We start from the raw sequence: 26404 nt of genomic DNA, 5'->3' as shown, positions 1-26404 counted from the left end.
TTCTTTTTGACGTTCATAAGTGTACTTGTTTACCTATATGAATAAAGATATTTTGAGTTTGGGTTTTAACTGAATCTTTAAATTATATGAGCTAATTGGTGCTAAGATCGATTTTTGGTGAATTAACTTAAGAATCTCTATCGAAAGTACAGTAGATTAATAATAATATGTGAACTAAAAATATGATTAAATAAAATCGATATTTGTAGACTCATTTTTTATCTAACTTCAGACATTCATGGACAAAATAAAGAGTGTTTTGATTAACATACGAACTACCCTTATATACAGACATTCTTTCCGTTTAATGTGTTTGTTTTAGCTAAGTTTTCATGAAAAATGATTGTAATATAAATCTGTGGCCATAGGTCAGAATATCATAAATGCAATTTCATAACTTTACAGGACAAGCAATTAAATAATTAAGAAATCTTGAAGGCACTATTAAAATATGAAACACTTCATATATGAATGAAAGAACTTATCTCTGAGCACAGAAATATTTATCCTATAATAATAATACTGTATTAAACTTTTATACACACACACAGTAAATAAAATAACACAAGAACGGGAACTAAATTTGATTTAATTACGAACTATATACAAATTTGTTTATATCTAGTAGGATCCGAACGTGATGTCGTGAACGGCAGCAGAGCCGCCCTCGGGTAGGGCGTATTCTTTAAGGAGCTGGTCAAGCATGGAGTAGGGCTTGCTTGGACTCTGCTGGTATTGGTTCTGCTGGAAACGGGGTTGCGGAGCAGCTGGGGCGAAGTCCTGGTTGTAATTAACCTGGAATAAGTAAATTAGTAAAAATACAGACCAAACTAATGCTAACGAAATAAAACTACAACAAACACAAATACGACTGTAAGATAATTACATAAATTAACATTTGTTATTATTGCAAAGAGATATACATATAGACTATAGTATCTTGTATGCAATATTAGCTTAAGCGTGTGATTTTATACTTTAAAATATTTTTTTTGATAAAAATGTTAAAATCTATTTTCATTAATTTAACTAAAATAGTGTGTATGATAATTATATTAAGTCTTTGGTTTTAACAAACATATTTTTATTTATATGACCACTCTACATGGCTGAGAAGATTTAATTATATAGAAAAATAATAAACGGCTAAAACTAAGTGTTTCCTTCAACTTTGTTTTTGTTCCCTTTGGCGTAGAAACTCTTGGGCCGTGGGGTTCAAGTGCACAGGCGCTACTTAAAGATTTAAGTTAGCGCCTGGTAGATAGTACCGGTGACCCCAGAGCTGGTGTTTTCCTCACTCAACGAATCAGTATCGCAATACAGCGGGGAAATGGGAAATAATTTTTAAACTTAAATACTGTATATTTGTTTGTTGAAAACAATTTTTTTTTTTAAAGACCAATTGACCTAGTCCCATGCTAAGCTGGTGAAGCTTGTGTTATGGGTACTAGGCAACGGATATACATACATATTATAGATATATAGACATATAAATACATATTTAAACACCCAAGACCTAAGCACAACACCAAAATATGCTCATCACATCGATGTTCGTCTCAGCCGGGGATCGAACCCGGGACCCATGGATTCGCAGTCAGGGGTACTAACCACTAGACCAATGAGTCGTCCAATACAAATTGTATAATATAAAGAAAAGTTTAATGCACTACGGCGAGCTTTCTAGCATTGAGAGTACTGACCTCGGTGTGTCTTGGTGTGAACTGCTGAGGTTGGGGTGCAGGTCTGAAGTCCTGTTTAGGTCGGTATTGCTGTTTGGGCTCAGGGTTGAAGAAGTTGTCTCCGGATGGCACTGGTGAGGCACCAGCGAAAAATTGTGGCTAAAATAAACAATAAAGCTTAGTTTACCAAGTTTTATATTTTGGCAGGTGATTTTTTTTTCAATACTTTTACGGGTCTAAAATATTTGAAATGCATATTTGACCTTAAATTTGTTTCTTAATCAAGTTTATTGCCTATTGTTTTTATTGTATTATTTCTTTTCCCTTTTATAATCGTAATGTTTCCGTTTAAAAGTTGTGTCACCTGTCATTGAACATGTATTGTGTTTTTGTATGTTCTTTGTAAGTGTATGTATTTTGTTAGTGTTTCGTTAGTGTGCCTTTTAAAAATAAATAAATTTAAAAAAAAGTGGCGTGATGTGACCCTGTGTGCATTGGTACACACATTAAAGTATATTGCATTAATATTGTTTTGCTATAAACAAGTAGGTGATTCCTTCCGTACCTGACACGCACTGTCAACTTTTAGGTCTCAAACGAAGCCAGTTTTGATAAGATTGCTTTCTTCTGCTTTGCATTTTACATTACATAGAAAAGTTCTTAAAAATCTTAGTGATTCTATCTAAAACTAAACAAACATTCTGATTATTCTAATATCTCCTAATAAAATAAAATATGTTTATTATGGAATATAAGATACACGTTATTCCACGTCATTAAATTTGAATCGGTAGACATTCCTACATCAAGGCAAAATAGACAGAGGGTGTAGGCCGAGAGAAAAAGCCGGCGTAAAAAACTTTCAGTACACTTTAATTTTTTTTTTAATCATACCTTTGGTGGTGTAGGTGCAGATTGTTGAGCCGGCCTGTATTGAGGCTGGGGTGAAGGTGCTGGCCTGTAGGGAGCTGGTGTTGGCCGGTATTGGGGCTGGGGTGCAGGCGCCCGGTATGCCTGCTGCGGTGACGGCCTGGGTGCCGGCCGGGGCGCAGGTTCCTCGTAGTCATAGTCTATGGACTGTTCTTGGGGTGCGCGGTATTGAGAACGTCCTTGCTGTAAAAAAATAGTTTGTTTAAGGGATGTATGTTTGGATAACATGTAAGGAATAATGTAACAATGTTTAAGGAATGTATGTATGTCATTGGTTTTGACAGGGGAAACTTTATAATCACTTTTTACCGGTTATTTGCCAACTTGTATTATCAATAATAATGGAATAGATAAAGCTGTAATTGTACAACCAATTAATTAAACGTACGCCACGTAATTAATTTTTTGAAGCAGCGGCACTAGTACAAAATTTTACAAAACTTTAAATATGATATAATCTAACTATTCTGGAATGTTATGTTCGCGGTACTTTATTGTCACTTTACATAACATCTATATTAGACCACAAGCCCATGAACAAAAAATACCTGTGAAATGACCCAACCTGAATTACGCTTAGAAGGCTGTTACTATATCTGAAAATAGCTCTGAGCACTATGCCGTCATTTCTGAGCGGTACATGTGAGTACGTGAGTGAATGGACTTTCTCAGGTACAATGGGGGAATTTCGACTAATTATTAATGTACGGCTTTGTTATAAGTGTATAGATGATTAAAAATAAATGTCGAAAAACCTAGTGCCGTACAAAAGTGATGGTGCCGGAAGTCGGTGCAAATTTTTAATTCGACGACAGTTGCAGAAGCAATATAGGTCATTTATTACTGTACGGCATTTGTGTGATTCCTTTTGGACACATATACAGATACTTTACCCGTAAACGCCGTACATATTTCCAGCGGAGCGGTCGAAAGCCAAGGGTCGGAACCCTACCCCTACACCCATATACCCTAAGGTCATTGTAAAATGTACGGCAACATGTTCAAAATATTATTTAACACGGACAATAATGTTTTATAATTATGCCGTCCAAATATTATAGTTAATATTTGTGTAATTAAATATTTATCGAAATTTCAGGATTTACCAAGTTCTTACTGCTGTAAGATCAGAGAATAATGTACGGCAACTTGTTTTTTTACATAATGTTACTAAATATTACCGTTGTACATTATAGCCGTTCATTATAAATGGTAACAAATAAAAATATTATGATATAAAATATATGAAATTTCCGAAATTAAGATGACTTTTCAAATGCTCCTAGAGTAATATGGGGAGTAATATTTTCAAAGATTATTGTTATTTTATATGTAACAAATATAAATAAACAAAAAAAACCAGATGCCGTACATTTTACTCCAGATTATTCTTTACAGCTGATAAAAACTTCGACGACGTTTGCGGTGTCCCTTAAGGTCATTAATAACTGTACATATCTGAGTATACTACCATAAGGCTGTAAAGTATATTTACAGCCTTATCGTACCAGCAGAGAGAGGTAAAGGAAAAATATTTTTAACAAAAATAAAAATATAATACAGGGCGTCCCAAAGTTATGAGACATGAAGGGAAAGAACCTTAAATATCGCAGATAGGGTATTTTACTAAAAGAAGACTTTATGTTATTTTTAAAAGTTAGTAATTCTGCATTCAAAGATTTTTTTAAAACTACTTGCCTCGTCTGGAAATCGAACCGGCTTAAATTAAAAAAAAAACACCCCTTCTTTTATGATGCCAATCGAAAGAATGGCCAAAACCTAATAACTTTTCTAAAGTAACAGACTCGTAGGGGATTTTTTTAGGCCGAATACGATAGATAATGTTTTTAATTTGATTAAAAAGATATATTCACGCTGTTCCTTTCTTTTAAAATACTATGTCACTTAAGAAGAGTTATTAGTTTTTGGCCATTCTTTCGATTGGCATCATAAAAGTAGGGGTGTTTTTTTTTTACATTTAAGTCAGTTCGATTCCCAGACGAGGCAAGTAATTTTAAAAAATCTTTGAATGCAGAATTAATAACTTTTAAAAATAACATAAAGTCTTCTTTTAGTAAAATACCCTATCTACGATATTTAAGGTACTTTCCCTTCATTTCCCATAACTTTGGGACGCCCTGTATTGGTAGGCGGTGGTAGCGGACTATCGAAAGTGTACGGCATTTATCTTTTATTGAAGATTGTCTAAAGTATTAATAACCTGTGTTATTGCCGTACAGATAAAAGTCACCGGAAAATGACTCTTTTCTGAGGAAAGTAATTTACCCCATACACCTATGTGTTCCACAAAAAATGTACGGCATGCTGGAAAATGTTATCTATTTGTGAAGTACTCTCAAGATCATTTAATTTTATGTTGTTTCATATCATCATCACCTATATGCTAATCAGACATATGTTGCGACCCTTGGCTTTCGACCGGTCCGCTGGGAATATGTACGGCGTTTACGGGTAAAGTATCTGTATATGTGTCCAAAAGGAATCACACAAATGCCGTACAGTAATAAATGACCTATATTGCTTCTGCAAATGTCGTCGAATTAAAAATTTGCACCGACTTCCGGCACCATCACTTTTGTACGGCACTAGGTTTTTCGACATTTATTTTTAATCATCTATACACTTATAACAAAGCCGTACATTAATAATTAGTCGAAATTCCCCCATTGTACCTGAGAAAGTCCATTCACTCACGTACTCACATGTACCGCTCAGAAATGACGGCATAGTGCTCAGAGCTATTTTCAGATATAGTAACAGCCTTCTAAGCGTAATTCAGGTTGGGTCATTTCACAGGTATTTTTTGTTCATGGGCTTGTGGTCTATATGTAGATATAAATAAAAAAGCAGTGGCGCTACAACCTTTTTAGGTCCAGGCCTCAGATTTCTGTATCCATTTCATGATCATTTGTCAATCTAATAGGCAAGTAGGAGGCCTCAGGGACAGGAGACCTCCTACATACACACGCCGTCGACTTTTTTCATCTAAGGCCGTCTATGCCGGTTTCCTCACCATGTTTACCTTCACCTTCACCGAGCAAATATTAAATGCGCACATAGAAAGAAAGTCCATTTGTGCACAGCCGGGGATCGAACCTACGACCTCAGGGATGAGCGTCGCATGCTGAAGCCACTAGGCCAACTTTGCTCTTAATCTAGAAATATACTCAAATTTATACCTGTTGTTTGTTAGGTCCCTCCTGCGCTTTGGACTCATCGACAAGTGTGGGTGGGGCTACAGTGATACCCTCACCTGATGGTTGGAAACCATATTTGTTTGCTCCGTACTCGATTACTCTTAACTGAAAAATTAAAGGATTTTGTATGGTCTTTTTTAGGTATATTCACACACGTAGGAGAATATAATATGAGGCACAGAGGCCTCGATATTAATCATCAAGCTTTTAATTGTTCTACTCCGGAAATATACGTATTTTAACAGGATTGATAGTACAGAAGCCAAATGCTTTCTCAAGAGAGTCTGTGCGCAAAAAGAACCAGTAGTTATGTAAATATCATAATTTCTGTCGCACTATGTAGATGTTATCTTAGCAATATAACAAAAAAGTTGTCCATGTAAATCAGTAGGTACCCACAACGGTTCTCTGTCCGCACAGGCGATAGGGAAATTGATCTTATTACGTATACACGGATATGTTTAAATCAAATTTGAAATGTGTTTAGTTTAACTAACTATTTATTTTTCTAAAACATAGTATTCTAGTACCAAATTTAAATATTTGGCACAGGTTCAGGGAAATGTTTTTTTTTGGAAACAGGGACATCATAGCCTATCAGGTACGCAATCACGCAGATGTATTACCGCGAAGCTAGGCAGCAGAGAGTGTCGAAATCTCCCCTTTTCTAAAAAGATACTTTATCCACTTAAAAGGGTTGGCGTCTCCCACCGGGCCCCGTTGACAACTACTCCGGAAATATACTCCTAATATTTATGGGCGAGCCGGCCTGGCTGCCCGGCGCTACACGCGTTAACTCTCGTGCTATTGATGTTAGTGACATATTTGATAATCTTGCAGCAGAATTTTCCAGCTGCGATCTGTGCTCAAGCAACACGTCATATAGCATATCCTGGGATAAACTCATGCCAGGTTACCTTACAAGCACTACAGCCTTCATTATCTAAACATTTCCTAGTATTACCTTTCCAGTATCATCTTTGTACCCGTACTTTCCCTTGACTTCTCCGCTAACCGACTTGGTCTCGATTTTGAATGAACCATCACCTCCTTCGTAGCCGTAAGTGTATGATCCATCTTCGTTGTGTCTGAAATATGGAGATATTACTTAAATACGCATTTACATATTTCTCATTTAAAATTCAGAATCCCACCGAGATAAAACCTTTTTTGAGGTTAAGGTTTTACTGATATATTGCCGACTTGCTTGAACTGTGTTGGTTTTTTTTAATATTTAAATGAATTAAAAGTAAGGTAATGCCCTTATTCATAAATTTAATTAGAGTTATTGTACTGTAAAAGTACTGTTTTGTTTATTGTCAAATTGTATTGATGGATGAAAATAGGAGTTAAAACGGTGAAATAAATTTAGTTTTTATGAATAATTATAATCTAATTATGTCTATTTTGTCAGTTTATTAGATAATACGCTAGTTGATATGTGATTTCTTCGTAGCAAGGTAATTCAAAATTTTATAACGAAAACATTTTCCTTCTTTGAAAGATATCAACAAGTCGTAGTTACGGGAAAAGTTACGCAAGTTCATGATTTTTTAAATTTAATATTAATAATGCAATACATACCGGTTTATTTGTTTAAGAATAGCGACTGGTGGTGGTGGTTCGGTTTTGGACTCCGATGCTATGTATCGTGGCGCACGCTCCTCTGCGTACTGCGCCTGTGCACATGCGCATAACGCTAATATAACCTGAAATCGAGAAACAGTAGATTATCTTCAGGTGTTTTAAAAATATCAATAGTCTCGAAGATATTCAGTTTGATCATCATCTTATTGCTTTAAAAATTATGAAGATCAAACAAGCTTGGTCATACCCCATAGGATTTCATACATATGTAGTTCTTTGGCATTTGTGTTTAACATTTTATTTCCAATATTGTGACAGGTTGAATAGATAAAGCCTTATAAGGGAGCAGTTTCCATGAATGCAAAGTGTAAATAAATATAAATATTTTATAGACTCTTTAATATAGAATAAAATATGATTTATGTCTAATATATAAAATTCTCGTGTCACAATGTTCGTTCCCATACTCCTCCGAAACGGCTCGACCGATTCTCATAATTTTTTTTAATGCATATTCAGTAAGTCTGAGAATCGGCTACTATCTATCTTTCAAATCCCTAAGGGATGAGCGGTTTTTTATTTTTTAGACAAAGTTTTTGTTTTTATTTTTTTATGATACAGCATACAAAAATACATATAACCCTTAATTTTCACCCCTCTACGATCAACCCCTATTTTTTATTATTGTAGATAGTTTATTTTTATTGAACTAAAAAAATGTTTCCTAGAAATAATATACATGGCAAAACAACGTTTGCCGGGTCAGCTAGTAATTTTATATAATTTTCGCATCTCTCAATACATTTCTATAAAGAAATTTGGTCATACTTATGAATATGAATATTACTAACACAAAGCGATGTGTCATCATAATAAGGAAAATATACCTTCAACCATTTAGAAATAGTCGAAAAGTTAACGAACGCGTGCTCAGCCTTCCATATAATAACAGAATAGTGAAATTTAACCTTGTCTATTAACGTAATTGAAAAAAATACCACTTTTCCACGTTCCGTGACTGGGTGGTGCAAGTGTTAACTTCTAGTATTAAATTGTTTTAAAATTACAAAACTATGAACAATCTTTAAGTTAACAAGAATTTGCGGCCCCAAATAAAAAAGCATTTAATACGTAACACAATATACACAATACACATGTCAAAAATAATATATCGAATTTTTAGATACGAATGAATATCTGCTTAACCAGACGTAATGCTTTGTTCATTAGAAGACCTATGGTAATATAGGATAACTTTCAATTGGATTTATGTCTTTAAATCGTTGCTAAATGGCGTACACTTAAAGAACTACTCTGAGTAAAACTTGACATTATATAACTAATACTTGTATGAAGAAATAGATACAGTAAATAGTAACAGTTAAATTTAATACACAATTTAAATTTAATACACAATTTTGTCACAAATTTATAAATTATCCTCGAAAAATGTAGCCTAATAGGCCCTTTGGGTATATCTTATGTAAAGAATCGGTATTAATATTTTTTAGTGTGTTTTAATTTTTTAAAGCCAGCAGGAATCCTGTCATATTGAAGTTGTTGCCGCATTCCTTCAGGTTAAAGAATAAGCAACCCCAATCTTAATTTTTATTACAAGTGTTGCCGAAATAAATTGCAACATGATATAGGCTGATTTATAGTTATATTTTTAAAACAACTTGTTCGCACAAAGGGCGTTTGCTTAGAGGACAGAGCCGGTTTGACCACCACTCACTTCACCTAGGAAATACGTTGTTCACCGGATTTATATCCAAAATACCAGTGATAAACGCAACGAGTCGTAACATTGACTATGAAAGAAACGTTGGTAAATATGATATGGTGTTTGGAAGGACACAAAAATAAAAACTTCGACCAACGTAAACATAATTTTCTTTCCAAAAGGTTTGTTTAGAACGCGTTTAAATAAGAGTTTTTTATTATTAAATTACTTAAAAAAACACTTTTTTCTTAGTTTGATACTTTGAAGTAAGAGTAGTAGAAGAGTAGAGATTTTCAGAATTCAGCAGAACCATTGTATTGTAAGCACTATAAAACGAGCGAGCCGTATTCAATGGGTAACACTAACATCATAAATCACAGTATTTTTTCCTAATAACGCATTAACGATAAAAACGTTATGTGAAATCGCGGGCAATCAATAAATAATTGTGTACTAGATTCTCATAGGCAGCTCTTGTTAGTACTCCACCCTGCAACGTCAGCAAATACATTTTACACCAAGTCGCTTTGCTTTGTTCTATTGGAGATACAGATATTACACATATCTGTAATACCTGGGCGTACTGATTTTTGAATTTACACTTCGTTTCATTAACAGAAAAAAACTAATAAAATAATACATAAAAATTATAAGGGATTCAACGGGCGGCCTTATCGCTAACAAGCGACCTCTTCCAGGCAACCCTAGTAAGGAAAAAAAGACTTAAATAAATATGATGGGTAAAGTGCAAGAATAACCACATCTTATAAAAACCAACCTTAATCTAAAATAATACAATTATTTTAATAAAATAAACTAAAAAGCTACCTCACGGATTTATGAATTGCGAATACAAAAGAAGAAGAAATATCAGCTACTGAAGAGTAATAAGTAATACTGAGCATAACTTTACTCAATTAAATTAATTCATAGATATTAATATTTTTTCTTATTCATTTCGTACAATAAAAACCAAATTATTATTACTATCTTCTCATATATTGTATAACCAAGTTGCTGACGCTATTAGAAGTGAATGTAACCGCCGGCACGTGCCGCACGAGACTCGGATATGTCTCAATGTCGTTCACAAAATAGTTCTATTATATTAATTACTGATACAATAAATAATTAATTTAGGAATCATTATGTGATATGGGCAAGGTTGAATCTAGCACACTTTCGCTAACTATATTTTAAATTTCAAATTACCGATTTATACTGTATTTTAACAAAAGCAGTTTTGTAACAATATTTCTACGTAGTCAGGCCAAATAGCGCGCATGGTCAAGAACTGATGGACCTGCAGGCTCCTGTAATGGAGACCTCGGCAAAACAAAAGAACGAGAGGCCTCCCACCGACTTGGTGGCCTGACGATATAGTCAAGCTCCCAGTGGATGCAGAGGCAAGTCCAGGGCGCACTTGAGGAAGATGGCTATGGCTATATATTATATACGTATACAAGATGGGAAGGACTAAGTCCAGAAATTGACCAAAAAAGAGGCTGATGATGAGGAGCTCAGATTAATTTATCATACAGCTTTTCTTAAATTTATAATATTTGTCTTTTAATTAAAAGTATGATTTATAAGAATGGTACGAGTTCGGTTAACAACGATCTGTATATGAAAGAGGTATGATTGCTTCCAGCACGTGTAGACTTCGACAACAGTAAAAATCCCCTCACTTGCTACTAATATAATTCCTTACTACTGATACTGCATAAGAAATGTATGTAAACACTTTTAAAAATTCTGAATATGAATTGCGACTAAAGGGAATGGATGAACACTTTTACATGAAGGTACATAATATTGAGTAAAGTGCATTAGGGAAATAGTCCGGAACGAATAAATAACAAGGTAGATTGTTGCGTATAAGGTCATTGGGTAAAAGTGACACGACATTCAACTGTTATTTTATAGAAGCTATTACTTACGACATTACTCCAGAAAGTGAAACAATTGTTTCGTTTTAAGCTAAATTCTTATATTTGCAAGAAGTATTTATGTACTTTAATTATATATTTTATTATGGATTTAAACGTTTTGACAAAATAATAATAGGAAAATGAAGTTTGAGGAATATCAACAATAATGGTTTTAAGTAGGAGGTAATTTAAATATCACTTTGTATTGTCGTAAAGAAAACATTATTATGAATAACTTCAAACATTTTTCATTAAAATATTAACTTTAATTATATTATAATAAATCAGAGTGTGGCAGAGAGATAAACGAAAATGTCATGTGATTCATTTATTTGTATGCACGGATTCCGTACTATCTCTCTCTATGGACGTACCTAAACTGACATTCAAATTAATCAATTCCATTACTTTATATGATAAGAATTAAATAAAATGCGTCAATATGTGATATAAGCACGCGTAAGAAATGCCTCTGTAAGTCTAAGAAGTATATAATAACTACAAATCTTGAAAAAACTCCAAGGTTAACGATGGTAAGCTCGCAAAAGCTTGAAAAGTAGCTTTCAATCATAATTATTATTAATTCATGGTCATGCCCATTTACTTGAGAGAACGGAAAAATAGAGCAAGACACCTTTTATGGATGGGAAAGGAAAAATATAATATACAAAAAAATATAAAATTTTAGTGTTCGATATTTTACCTATATAGTTTATCTATCTGAAGCATTTATCTGTTTTTAATTCGGTTTTATTTGAAAGAAACTATATTATAGTTTGACTGTTCTGATAAGCTATAAAAGAAGTACGCTTATTATTAAAATTAATTCTGAAACTGGAATGTATACAACAATGTCAGGCCGATCAGGCTCAATTTCTTCCGTATATACTGCAAGGAGTTCGATCAAAGCCTCATAAAACATAAAATAATTTAAAACGTTTGCCCGTTACTAAATAACGAAGCTCATGGGTAATAAAAGTCTTGTTAATCACTATTAAGCAGCGTAGTTTCTCACGATCTCTTTCTTATATAACGAGTCAATGGCGTCTGTAGATAACCAATGTCCTCAACAGTCCTGAATAACACATCACTATACACTTCGTAGTTGGTTAAGTCCAATGCACTGTATTTTTTTTCACATATTTGATTTTTTTAAATTGTTATCACTGCACATTACCAAAATTTATATATCTAAAGTGAGTTTTGTATTAATTGAAATTATTAAAAATAGTAAAATACATTTAATGTATGAAATGTAAGAAATTTTTTTATATAAAATAATTAATAAATAAATTAGTCAAAAATGAACATACCAGTCGCACTACCGTTGTCATGTTGTCGAGTCGGAGGCTCGGCGCAGGCGCAGGCTACTTTTATATCTTTACACCTTTCACTTAATTCGGCAACACAAGGGGTGCTGGACACCCTTAGCCAAATTGTTCTAATTCAAAGATCTAATTTGTTTGACATTTGATAAGTATTTAATACTGTAGAAATATGTCAAATTTAACAATTATTTATAATTTTTTAGTTACATTTGAATTGTTTATTCGAATCTTATATGTGTTGTGTAAATAAAAAAAATCAGTGGCGCTTCAACCGTTTTAGGTCTGGGCCTCAGATTTCTGTATCTGTTTCATGATCATTTTTCAATCTAATAGGCAAGTAGGTTATCAGCCTCCTGTGCCTGACACACGCCGTCGACTTTTTGGGTCTAAGGCAAGCCGGTTTTCTCACGATGTTTTCCTGCACCATTCGAGCGAATATTAAATGCTCACATAGAAAGAAAGTCCATTGGTGCTTAGCCGGGGATCGAACCTACGACCTCAAGGATGGGAGTCGCACGCTTAAGCCTAGGTCTAGGTCAACACTGCTCTAATTATGCTCTAATTACTATATTTAAATCAAACTTGAAATCTAATTTGGATCAATTAATTAATCAATAAAAATTTATATTTACTTATAAATGAAAGTAGTTAATTTGTTTTTTAATAAGTAGCATCGAGTTTTCAGATTGTATTCACTATTGCACAGAAAGTCTGCAGTAGTCACTCGTCATAAATATAATAATATAGACATAATTAAAATTCACTAACTAGTCGAGACCATTACTTAAATCATTAGAAAACAGATGAATTTATATGGTACTTTTTTAAAAAGACTAAGTTATGAGAAATACGTAAATTCTAGCAGTAAAGCTTCTGTAAGAACTTGTAAGGTAAGGTACGTAGCCTAGGTCCGCAGCCCCATGTGCAGAGGCTGTTTCAGCACAGAGGAATCAGTCACCCACGTAGTCCTGGAATGCGAGGCTGTGGCTTAACAACGTACAGAAATCCTCGAAGCAGTGAGGCCGCTCCGTGAGGCATGTGAAGTGGCCAGGAGACTTCTGTGCTTCTGGAAGGAGCTAGACTGGCTAAATTAGCCAGAACTTTACGCACAACGGACCTAATTAGTCTAAGTGAGGAAACTGAGTCCACCAACCTTTAAACTTTTTTGTAGCCTATGTCATAAAAGCTATACCATACTTGATACATTTAATATTACAACTTATAAAGGTCAATCAATACAATGCATATTATCATAAATAGTTTCAATAAGATCATATACCACAGCCACGCTACGAATGCTGTTTTGAGAAATTTATATGTAAAATGTGCAGAAAATAGCGCAAAGAGATCTTCTTATATCCATCACAAAGGATGTTTTAAAAGCAGTTTCGTACAGACAACTCAGAATACCTACAAACATAAAAAATATAATACAATACAGAACATATTTAAACATAATACAGCCGGACTGTTTAAAAATATATTGTACGGTCTGTGTAATAATGCATCGTTATAGATATATTTATCATAAATTAAGAGAGTATGTAAGGATAAATATCGCGAAATATGGGAATACTAGGGCGATACTGTGACTGAGTCTATGGGATTGCGATGGTCATATAGCATATGGCTTAATAATGCATAACCACAGTTGAAAATTACATTTCTAACCAATATTGTTGTCGCTTGTATTATTTGCCAAATATTAGTCAGAGTCGAGGCAGCGCATGATTCCTATATTTTAAAAACCTAATAATTTTGATTTACGAGAGTCGACGACCTTAGTACCCAGATTCAAAATCGTTCAATAATCTACAAAATCCAAAATGGCCTCTGTAAAGACTATTTTGTAAAACTGAATTATTAAAAGTTCAAGATAATATTGGCAAAAGTTAACGACATAATTTCTTAAATGCCATGGATGCGTTTATGGTCAATGCGTTTAATTGTAGGTTATAATGATTCTCCATCGTTGACAATGGTCTCAGACGTTGTAAGGAAATCATTTATTCTGTGGCGACCTCACGTATAAAACTACGTAATAAAACTCGATGCTACTTATTAAAAAACAAATTAACTACTTTCATTTATAAGTAAATATAAATTTTTATTGATTAATTAATTGATCCAAATTAGATTTCAAGTTTGATTTAAATATAGTAATTAGAGCATAATTAGAGCAGTGTTGACCTAGACCTAGGCTTAAGCGTGCGACTCCCATCCTTGAGGTCGTAGGTTCGATCCCCGGCTAAGCACCAATGGACTTTCTTTCTATGTGCGCATTTAACATTCGCTCGAACGGTGAAAAACATCGTGAGGAAACCGACATGTCTTAGACCCAAAAAGTCGACGGCTTGTGTTAGGCACTGCAGGCTGATCATCTTGCCTATTAGATTTAAAAATGATCATGAAACAGATTCAGAAATCTGAGGCCAAGACCTAAAGATGTTATAGCGCCACTTATTTTTTTTGTCTGTCATAATTAATACCTTTTATGTCATAATTTCTAAACTATACTATTCTACTATAATAATATCGATAATGTATATATTTTCTCGTATTTAAAAGGCAGGCAACGCTCTCGCTGACTAAAAAAACTCTAAAAGACTTCTAATATCGTTAATGTCCATTTCATTGTGAGCCTCCTTACTGTCAAGTAACCCCCTGTAGTAAAAAAATAAGTTTGACTTCTATTATTAGCTGTAAAGTGTTGCCAACATAAATCGTTAATTTACCGATTCCAAGGAAATTGTTGTTGAATTATAAATCATTGCTCTTGAATTTTGCAGTTATCAAGCCTAATTGAATTAAGAATTAAAATAAATTGATATTAATGCATTTATTTTTAACTTGATATTCAATAAAACCCAGTTGTTTAATATAAAGTGTTGTCAATGCATGCAATATATAATTTTAAAATATACAATTTTTTAACTTCCTCCGTAGCGTATTATTGTAGTTTATAAAAAGAGTGACCTATAAATAAAACAGAACATGTTTTTAAGATATAAATAATACACGTTATCTGTATTTACAGAGTAGCAAAAAGCCTTAATTTTTCAATATAATCTCTCGTATATGGCTCGCCTAAAAACTGTTGAATTTTCAAAAACCCTCAAGAAACCTCTCAAGGGTCGGGTTTTAATGATTTCTTTTAACGCAATATGTGTGTGTATGTAATGTTACAGTTAGTTGAATACACGCGTTCATGTCCGTGAAGCACTAAGCTAAAGGTTTCTTACTTCCATTGTTTCATATTTTATCTGCAATATTATTAAGCTAGAACTTATGGTACTGTTTGGATCAACTGTCAACTGTCATATGTAAGATATAGTTATCTGTATTCTTAAAGTCGTTTATTTTTCCATAGAAAGCGCGTTATCTATGGTCTCTATAGACAACTAATTGCAATGATGGCGGGCTGTTTCTGTATGCAACATGTTCCAAATTCAAATATCTTATTTAAATTCATCAATACATTCGATCAAGTTTCATTCTTTCAACATTTAAATGTTTGAGAGAGAAATTTTAACCACATTAATTTGCTTTGTGAATTGCAAAGAAAGGAAACTCCTAAAAGATAAGACAGTCTGTTTTACCAAATCTCTTTTTTTTTTAAACGTTCCTTGAAAGTATGCATTTTTAATGTGAGTTTAAAAGGTTGTATTTGTCTAAACACTGAATGACGCTTCTATAACCACCAAACTTTGAAAATAGAACTATGTCAAAATTAGTTTCCTTTTTATCAACATATTTTAACTTGGCAGTCTGTATAAAAAATTTCTTAAGACAAATAAATATTCCCTTTCATACTTATACTCGTAAGGACGCAAAAAGGATCTTTGGAGCTTATATTACTTCCGAATGCATAATTATTATAAGAAATAATTTATTGATTATAATATCACAATTGAAAGGCCGGCAAGGCACTTGCGAGTCTTCTGGCAGTGTGTCCATGGGCGGCGATATCACTTAATATCAGGTGAGCTTTCTGTAAGTTTGCCCCCTGATCTATAAAAATAAGAAAAAAAATTAAATTCGTGACTTTTTAGGAAGTAATTTCTGATACTATTAATTCGATTTTTAACTAGTCCCTTTTAAATAGATACAAGGCATACATATAACTATATATATATATCAATACAGTAATGTCTACTAACGAACATATTTTTTTATTAAATTAATGTTATGTATGCTCGACATACAGAAAAAGTGGTTGTGATAAACGAAATATACTTTATTGAATAACATTACTTGCTTATAAACACTTAAATGTCAAAATAAAAAACCTAAATAAAACCACATTGAGGCAAATATTACCACTATTATCTGTTGTTATGTATTCGTCTGACAATTGACTGATAAAAATCAGCGAGGCCACGAATGTAATGCAACACAGGCTGTAGGAATGCGCTTTTCAGCAATAATAAACTTTCCTTTTAAAATTAAAAAAAAATACTTTGTAGATGGTTATTTGTGAATGTTTTTACATGGCAAAACAACGTTTGCTGGGTCAGCTAGTATTTGTATAAAAAGGTGTACATTACCCTTCAACTCTTTATAATATTTAAATAAAACTACAAAAAAGGTCAATTTTATTACGGCCCTCCATTATATTTGTCGCAAAACGAAGGAAGTAGAACAAACTCATTAAAAATGCTTACTAAACTACCGTAATGGATGTCGAATCTGTTTAACCTAAACATCACCTTGTACCATGTGATTTAAAACAATAGTTTTCACAACAAAAGTTAAGAGTTAAAAGTTAAGAAAAATAAATGCTACCCGCATTTCGCATTCGGTGCGTAATAAGTCTATTATATATTTTGCAGGCACTGTGACAAATGACATATGATAACACAATCTTAATCAAAGTAACAGTATCCAAGCCACAGACCATTGCGGTCGGGGTATATGTGAATTGTGACAGGAATTATAAATTGTTTCAAGGCTAGATTTCAGAAGTTAAGAGTCCTTTTAAGTTTTTCTTTGAACTAAAATGGCCTAAATATCGCAAGAGCTAATAATACATGACAACGTCAAATATGTGCATTGTAAACTACACCTTAACACCAACTCATAAGAGGCTTAATCACGTTCATAGGAACTAAAAAAGCTTGTTTATAATGGTCATTCCCAAGGTACTGGCTTAGGTTTTCATGTCTTTAAACAGCTTTTAAAGAACTACTAGTTCGCATGCATTAAATCGTTTTATGACCATTCAAAGAATGTTGCCTTTTCTTAAGGAATAAAAGGTGAGAAAAAGTTAATTATGTAAAGGCGTATAAGATACGGAAACTGAAACCACTTAAAGGAAGTTGATATTTAATTGAATTATTGAACAACCCGGTTTTTTTTTAAGGTTTATCATTTCAGTATTAGTATATGCAAGGCTACTAGCGTTTGTAGTCAAAAAACACGTGTATACTGTATATACATTATAAACAATTCATTACAATGAATCCTTTAAAGTAAAAATAACTGTGTCAGTGTTCCATGCCTTGCGATTCTGTAATTAGCATTCTTGCGATTAGGCATTCTGATAAGGAGGGAGCTTGTAGTTTATTGTTAATTAGAATGCCAAATCATAAAATGACTGCTTCACGACTGATTTGAGCGCGACCGCCGCTGCGAAAACCGATGTGGGAGTTCGAAAAGTGAGTTACAGAATCGCAAGGCAGCTCTTCCATAATAAACTTAACTTAATAGTAAATTACGTTACAATTTTTTATTACTTTTTTTAAACTGTTTAGAACACGCGTAAGTGCATGATCGAGGTGTGGGTGCTTGTGAGTGAATGAGTATATACTTTTTCGTATTATAAATGTTATTCTAAGAACCGTAAGACGGTGTGTTATCTGTCTATGATTAGACTAGGTTGTTGTCAAACGAAACGCGCCATCATTTAGTTTATTTAATTATAATTTCCATACAAAGTACATAATCTCAAAATTATGATAATTATAACAAAACCACCGGAGCTGGTACTTTCGAATAAGTATCGCAATACAGCGAGGAAATGCATTTAGCGTTAGAGGTACACTACAGGAACCAAACTTTAAAAATTAATTTAAATTTTCTATATATCATTTTTTTTAAAATTATTATTACTAAATAGGTTAAGAATATTGTACATACTGTATATTTGTGTGTTGGAAATAAAAAAATATAATATCTGTAACAAAACTTAATTCTTAAGAACATTTTTGTAACAACGTAAAATATAATTTACCTAATTGCCTTTACATGCAGCTAAAATGCATATGACCCATTTCCCAAAGAGACTTATTATATACTTAACTATACAAGATACATGACTCTTGAACTTATTGCAATGATTCCTTTGTGATGGAGAATGTGGTTTGGAGGCGGACTGGTATAAGCCAGTAACTTAATGTAAAACCGGAGTTATATCACCGATAGTTATAATTTAACAACCGTAATAACAGTGAGTTTGCATGTGAATTATCGATTGTTGTTTGACCAATCTCTATATATTCTTGGATCTTTTGAAAACCGATTTCATCATTTAAAAGCAACACATAACTTTGTTATGGATTAACTTTGTTGGCCTAGTGGATTCAGCGTGCGACTCTCATCCCTGAGGTCATAGGTTCGATCTCCGGCTGTGTACCAATGGACTTTCTTTCTATATGCGCATTTAACATTCACTCGAACGGTGAAGTAAAACTTCGTGAGGAAACCGACATGTCTTAGACCTTTTCTTTTACATTCAATTGCTTCAATTGTTATTATTATGAAAATATTTTTTGTTTATTTGTATAACAGGTATACTTATAACAAACATCAGTAAGAACATGTAATGAAGTGAGGTATACCAAAGTCGCACTTTAATTAATTTTCTAGGTCGTATTAAAAATAAGCGCGAAGAGTTAATTCTTCGTGACTATAAACTGTACTGGAAGGTCATCAGTACAAAATAAATTAATAATTTACAAACAAGTCCTGATGTCTGTATGGACTTATGATTGCCAGCTGTGGGGCCACCAGTAAGAGCTACGTCCAAATAATCCAACGATTCCAATAAAGTGCTCGGGGGAATAGTCAATGCACTAGCACATTCGCAATAAGGACCTCCATCGTCAGAATAATTTAAAAAAATGCTAGAGCCCACAAACAAAGGCTCCACTATCACGTGAATGTCCAGGCTATTTCACTTTAAAAAGACAAAACTATTTGAATTCGCGAATTACTTTTTAAGTAGTAATTAGAATTTAAAACAAATGCCATTTAAATTTGAATCTCTCATTAGTATAATGTATTACAATTGCATACATACGGGAAGTGGTGTCAAACAGAGAGACACCTTCAAGTTAAATGTATATCAAGGTCTGAATATTGCACACGCTGATGCGGAAGCGCATTCTGACCGCCCTTGAATTACTACTTTCACATTGACGGCATATATTATATATATATTTATAAATCACGTAGTTAATCCATATTAACAACGTGATTTATAAATCAAGTAATATAAACCCGTCGGGTAAGTCGAAAGGGCCGAATCTTGTATTTCAGCTACTACAACATCTAGTGTTTTTTAGCAGTATTGTCCTAGTGGCTTCAGCGTGCGATCCCTGAGGTCGTAGGTTCGATGCCCGGCTGTGCACCAATGGAGTTTCTGTGCGCATTTAACATTCGCTCGAACGGTGAAGGAAAAAATCGTGAGGAAAGTAGAAAATATTCAGTGGCCTGTCCCGGTTTTGCCTTTCTGGGTATTTATTCATTATTTACAAAATAAATATGTTGATCGGTGATGTAGTATTCGAATGGTGGAATATTTTTTTGTCCAGTACTTTTTGAGTTAATTCATTTTAAACACACAAAAACACATACTTTTTCTCTTTAAAATAATGGTGTAAATTCAAAACTAACTTGCCAAACTTGCTAAAAAGGCCAGCAACGAACTTGTGAGCCTTATGGCAATGTGTTCCATTGGCATAACACCGCCAAACATCATAATCAACAAGTCTCCTGCCTGTTTGTTTGATATAGAAAAAGATAATTAAATAAAGTAATAAATTTAATAAGTTAATCGTACTCTTGTGTATTTATTAGATATGTAATTTATCGATATTAATTCGGCGTCGCTTAGGGCAAAGTCGACAAAATACCGATCAAGTAATTCTTGTTTTAATCATTATTTATACAAGGATTTCATGTAATAACTTCAAGTGATAATGTTTCAAGGGTGCGCGTTGGAATGTGGGCTTAGCGCGTGACACACGTGCGAATATCAAAATTGATTTTAATAAAATCTAGAGATTTTTGAAGTGAAACTTCTTTATCGGGGTTGGAAAAAAATTTAGTGTAACATTTTTTCGTTACGCGTCACATTTTTCCGTTACGCGCCATCTTTTGAAGTGAAACTTCTTTATCGACGTATGGGAGAAATTTTGTAGCAGGTTACGCGCCATGTTGCTTTTTGAAGTCAAACTTCTTTATCGGCGTTGGAAAAAAATTTACACACATTTGTCACATTTTTCGGTTACGCGCCATCTTTTTCTTGTCCCTACACGGTTGATCCGAAGAGATTCGAAGCCATTAGTAATATATCGTTATTATATATTTTTATATAATAACGATAACAATGATAGTAATACTAATAATTCTATTACAATTAATGAAATTCTGTAATAATCTTAGTACTACATAGTAGTACATAAGTTAAAATGAAATAATTGTATTTGGATTCATGTCTATGATAATAAAAGCCTTTTGTTAAACTTTATCTAATTTAACTTTATTTAACCAATTTCTGTAAAGTTGCATATAGTAGATAATTTTTCGAAAAATAAGGTCATAAAGAAGTTTCACTTCTTACGTGTGTACACCTAGTACACGCACACATTTTTATTTTCTAGTAAACCCTAAAAGCACTTATATGGCCATCTTTCAAAGTAATATAGCGTTTTGGACTACCAAAAGCTTATTTTCGGTGGTATAGCGGCCATTTGGAACCGTCAGAAAAGTATGTTATTTTCGTAAATGGCACGACGATGATTAACTGTGCAAAAATTAGCTTGGTACAAATGGTTGATTTTTTTTCTATCGCATTCGCGTCGGTATGGCGGGCTGTAAGTCACACCGGAAAAGTATGGCATGACACTGCCGCCTGTTATTTGTTTATGGACTATCGGGAAATACCGACGAAGTCGAATAACGGCCACGCGATTGGGCCGCCGGTACCAGCGCTATGACCATCATTTTTCTTTTTTTCATTGCGTAATAAGACCCCTGAAGAACCGCCATACTGGCACAAATGACCCACTATTTTGTGTCACTATCTCCCAGCCTATTAATATTCTTATATCTTTAATATCTTTCTTCTCAGAAGTATAATTTTCGAACCTTTTTACATAAACAAGTACATTGCCTTGAAGATATATTTTCAAGAGCATATGTAGTTCAGGTTCACCAGGAAATGACATTTGGGCGAGTGTGCTACAGAGCAATTATGATACAGAGTTCACAAATCACAGTCACAAATCATTTATTCGACATAGATCTAATATATGGTTCCTATCAGTATGTCGGCAGCAAAAACCTCCTTCTTTTCATTTTCACGATTTTCATGATGTACCTATTTTAGCGCTGTGGCTGTGGTGACATCTGTTAGAAGATGAGGGAAATTAGGAGTAACGGCATGAATCTTACTTTAAAAGAAAACGTATTGAAGTACAGATCAATTGAACTGTTTTAAAAATATCTATTTGTAGTTCTAAGTAATAGATTTTAATAGCCGAAAAATAGGAATAATGGTTTAAAATTGAATTTTCATTAAAAACCCACTATTAATGAGTTTCATCCCAGGTTTTCCACTTTTACTAACAAACTATCCGTGACTGAAAATAAATAATTTTCATATTTAAATAAGCTTATTTTTCATTCCGATTTAGTTCCGAAATTAGATATACTATTCTTATATATAATTTCTTGATAATTACTCTATTACAGGGTGGGGCGGCAAATACTTGCTCTAGGTCTACTGGTCGGCGATTTCGATATTTGACCTTGTAAGAGCTAATACTATGACTGATTTTTAATTAACTGTTACCGGATACATGCAGTGGGAAATTTTAAACAGCATTTAGTTTAACTTTAGGAGTTGTACTTTCGTAGAAACTGTTCTACATGGCATAAGCGTGCGACTCTCATCCTTGAGGTCGTACCTTCGATCCCCGGCTGTGCACCAATGAACATTCTGCCTATGTACGCATTTAACATTCGCTCGAACGGTGAAGGAAAACATCGTGAGGAAACCGGCTTGAGAAAAGTCGACGGCGTGTGTCAGGCACAGGAGGCTGATCACCTACTCGCCTATATTGACTAATTACTATGCAACAGATACAGAAATCTGAGGCCCAGACCTAAAAAGGTTGTAGCGCCGCTGGTTTTTTTTTTTTACTTTCGTAAGGATGTATTGTATACACTCTTCAACTATATAATAATCTCTTTTTTTTTTTTTTATATAATAGGGGGGCAAACGAGCTTGCGGGACGACCAAAAAGGGTAGTCCACGCAGCCCATAGACACCCATTTTAGTGGGTGCGTTGCCGGCCTTTGAGGGAGGAGTAGGCTCGTTTTTTAAAAATTTGGAGGTCGTATCTCTGAGGGAAGACCCCCCCCGGGTGCCGATTCCACAGTTCGCTAGTTCGCAAAAGAAAATGCCTAGTGAAGCGGACCGTGGAAGACCTCCAACCATCAAGATGATGCTGGTGAAATTTAGAGGTCGTTCGGCTCGTACGGTGTTGAAAAGAGGCAGGAGGGATCAACCCAAACAATTCTTCAGAACACTCTCCGTAATAAATTTTGTAAAAAACGCAAAGAGACGCAATGTCTCTGCGTAGCGATAGAGAATCAAGCCGATCAGTAAGACATTGGAGATTGACAATTCGACAAGCCCTTCGCTGAATTTGGTCAAAAGGAAGAAGCTGGTATTTGGGAGCACCGGCCCAGAGATGCGAGCAGTATTCCATATGAGGTCGTACTTGAGCTTTGTAGAGCTGCATACGTTGCACCTCAGTGAAATACTGCTTAGCCCTACCCAAAACACCCAGCTTTTTGGAAGCCAGTTTGGCTTTTTCTTCCAGATGACTGCGAAATTGGACTTCTTTCGAAATGCCAACCCCAAGGATACTGAGGCTGTGTGACGAACTAAGGAGAGCGCCTTCAAATTGGGGAGATACGACAAAAGGATCTTTCTTGGCAGAAAACGAACAAACCTGAGTCTTTGTAGGATTAAACTTAACAAGGTTGTTACTACCCCACACAGAAACCTTCTCCAGAATCGACTCAATTTCGAGAACAAGTATGTTGCGACTCTCATCGACTTCAGATCGAGACATGTTCGGATGGCCGGAATATAATGTGTCGATGGTACTGTCGTCTGCATAGCAATGGATGTTGTCGATATTCAACAGGTCATTGATATGCAGAACGAACAGGGTCGGCGAAAGGACACAACCTTGCGGAACGCCTGCATTGATGGGTCTAGGATTGGAACACGCTCCGTCAACTAGGACTTTAATGCTACGTCCTACAAGAAAATTTGCCAGCCATCGGCATAAGCCATCGGGCAAACCGCATGACGGTAGTTTCGAAAGAAGCGCCCTATGCCAAACCCTATCAAAGGCCTTAGCTATATCCAAGCTAGCGGCCAATGCCTCTCCCTTACTTTCCACAGCCTCGGCCCATCTATGAGTTAGATAGGCAAGAAGATCACCAGCCGAGCGGCCACGGCGAAAGCCATACTGACGATCACTAATTAGCTGGTGCTCCTCCAGATATCGCAAGATCTGCCTATTGATGATAGACTCCATTACCTTTGAAAATAAAGAAGTGATTGCGATAGGTCTGTAGCTGGATGGTTCAGAGCGGTCACCTTTTTTGGGAATGGGATGAACATGCGCAGTCTTCCATGAGCTTGGAACTACGCCCGAGGAGTACGAGAGTCGAAAGAGCCGTGTAAGCACCGGAGTCAGCTCAGAAGCACAGGTCTTAAGAACGATCGAGGGAAGGCCGTCAGGACCACTTGACTTGTGGGTATCAAGGGAGATTAAGGCCCTCCGCACACCAATCTGTTCGAATCGAACTTCAGGCATAGAAAACCCGCAATGCGGAATAGTGGGCGGTAAGGTCCCTGAGTCATTGAGCGTGGAGTTAGAAGCAAAGAGAGAGCAAAGGAGCTCTGCTTTCTCTTTCGCCGAGTGAGCCATCGAGTCATCCTCCTTTCGCAAGGATGGTAAAGAGGGCTGACAAAAGTTTCCCTGAGTTGCCTTCGCCAATGACCAAAAGGCTCGAGTTCCAGAGGGCAATTTCGCGAGCTTTTCACCAATTCTGCCAATATGTTCCGATTTTGCTTTAAAAATTTCTCGTTTAAGGGTTCGGGTAGCTGCGTTAAATTTCTTTTTATGGAGAGCTACATCGGGATCCTTTATGGCCATTGCGTGAGCCCAGATTTTATAGTACTCTAGCTTAAGACGGGAAGCCTCTTTGCAAGAGTGGCCAAACCATGGCCGAGATTTACCACGAATGGGGACCATAGAGTAAGGGATATAGAGTTCCATTGCTTGTAGCACCACATCGGCGACAGATTCAGCGCAGGCGTCAGGATCACTACCCTTGAAGCAGACTTGCAACCATGGGTATGCTGCAAAGAAATGACGCATGTCATCCCAATTGGCCGATTTGTAATGCCAGACACGACGGCATTCCGAAAACTGCGGGCGGGTTCGACGCCTAATTGGCACAACGGTTCGCACCAAGCAGTGGTCGGAAGACCCAAGTGGGGCATCCACAGTAACCTCATAGAAGTCTGGGTGAGAAGTCAGCATAAGATCTAATAACGAAGGCTGATGGTCAGCTCGGTCTGGTATTCGCGTAGGCGTTGTGACCAGTTGAGTTAAAGCATATGTATACATATCTCTTATACGAAACTCAGTAAATGCGTAATAAAACTGTTTTTTTTTTAATAAAGGCATATAAACATTATTCAATATCAATAATACAGTGACACATATAAGAACGCACACACTGACACTGCTGTATTACACTAAGAAAGGCAGTTCATAGCACTTTAATTTTTTTTTAATGTAAGATACTTAAATAAATAAATAAATAAAATAAAAGGACATCTGATTACTAAAGTGAACAAATATAGCGGTTAATGTCTTTATTTATTATTGTACTTACGAAACAAATATTGTTTCGCGGTAAAATGAACCCTGAGCATCGAGGTTGTACTTTATATGCTTTACCAGTGAAAGCCTTAAATAAGCTTTCTAATGCCACTGCAACTTAATCTGTGCATCATGAAATTCAGAGATACCTACAGCCTTCTGAAAGAATATAAATGAATCAGTATGGCAAGCTTCTGAGGACGCAAGCCGCGCTGACAATCATACAATTTGTCTTCTTTTTTTCAAAATAAATACGTGTTTACAGACGCTTTGGTACATTTTGTAAGACAATATAGAAATGAATTAATTATGTAATTAAGTTGATAATCCCAACGTATGCAATTTCGATATAATTCTTGCAATACGTGGTACAATTCACATTGAACTCTGGATAACGATTGCTTGTGTATTTTATAGATACTTTTTGATCCCTTGGCGTTGCGAAGAGATGTAGGGTCTCTCTGCTTTTTCTACCGCCTTTACCACGGAGAGTATTCAGTTCGGATTAAAACCTGCAGCCGAGGTTCATCATCGTACATAAAGGCTAAATTCTACCCGTATCACCTTGACGTTAGTCGTTACACAACTGAGCGTTATTTAAGACAGTTTTGCCGCGCACCACCACTATGTGGAACCAGTTGCCCACTGAAGTATTTCCGAACCAATTTAACTCCTTCCTTCTCTTTTGAAGGGTCCTTAAGAATAGGCCAGCAACGCACTTGACTCTGACTGAGAGTGTCTATGGGCGGCGGCATTACTTAACAGCAGATGAGCCTCCTGCCCATTTGCCTCCTGTTACATAA

At 35.1% G+C, this 26404-nt stretch overlaps 1 protein-coding gene across 1 annotated transcript; it reads right to left on the bottom strand.

The window, feature by feature from the left end:
• Window positions 1-569: 569 nt before the first annotated feature.
• On the bottom strand, window positions 570-12512 carry LOC125051141 (DNA translocase FtsK-like). The gene is made up of 7 exons (XM_047651305.1): window positions 12385-12512; window positions 7415-7539; window positions 6795-6918; window positions 5813-5935; window positions 2577-2795; window positions 1704-1841; window positions 570-795 (listed from the first exon to the last, which is right to left on the bottom strand). The coding sequence occupies exons 1-7, from the start codon at window positions 12403-12405 to the stop codon at window positions 622-624; spliced, it is 924 nt and encodes a 307-aa protein (XP_047507261.1). The 5' UTR covers window positions 12406-12512; the 3' UTR covers window positions 570-621.
• Between the last annotated feature and the right edge of the window lie 13892 nt (window positions 12513-26404).

The sequence above is a fragment of the Pieris napi genome, chromosome 7 (assembly GCF_905475465.1).
Source record: "Pieris napi chromosome 7, ilPieNapi1.2, whole genome shotgun sequence".
NCBI classification, from domain to species: Eukaryota; Metazoa; Arthropoda; class Insecta; order Lepidoptera; family Pieridae; genus Pieris; species Pieris napi.
Note: the sequence above shows the minus strand (reverse complement) of the source record. Positions and strands in the feature narration are given on the sequence as shown.

Bases quoted from the DNA above. Each gene is read 5' to 3' on its own strand.
- LOC125051141 (XM_047651305.1), bottom strand. From the start codon at position 12,405: ATGACAACGGTAGTGCGACTG. The intron at 7,540-12,384 runs GTATGTTCATTT...TCTCGATTTCAG, and splicing joins TGACAACGGTAGTGCGACTG to GTTATATTAGCGTTATGCGC. The intron at 796-1,703 runs GTCAGTACTCTC...TACTTATTCCAG, and splicing joins TCACACCAAGACACACCGAG to GTTAATTACAACCAGGACTT.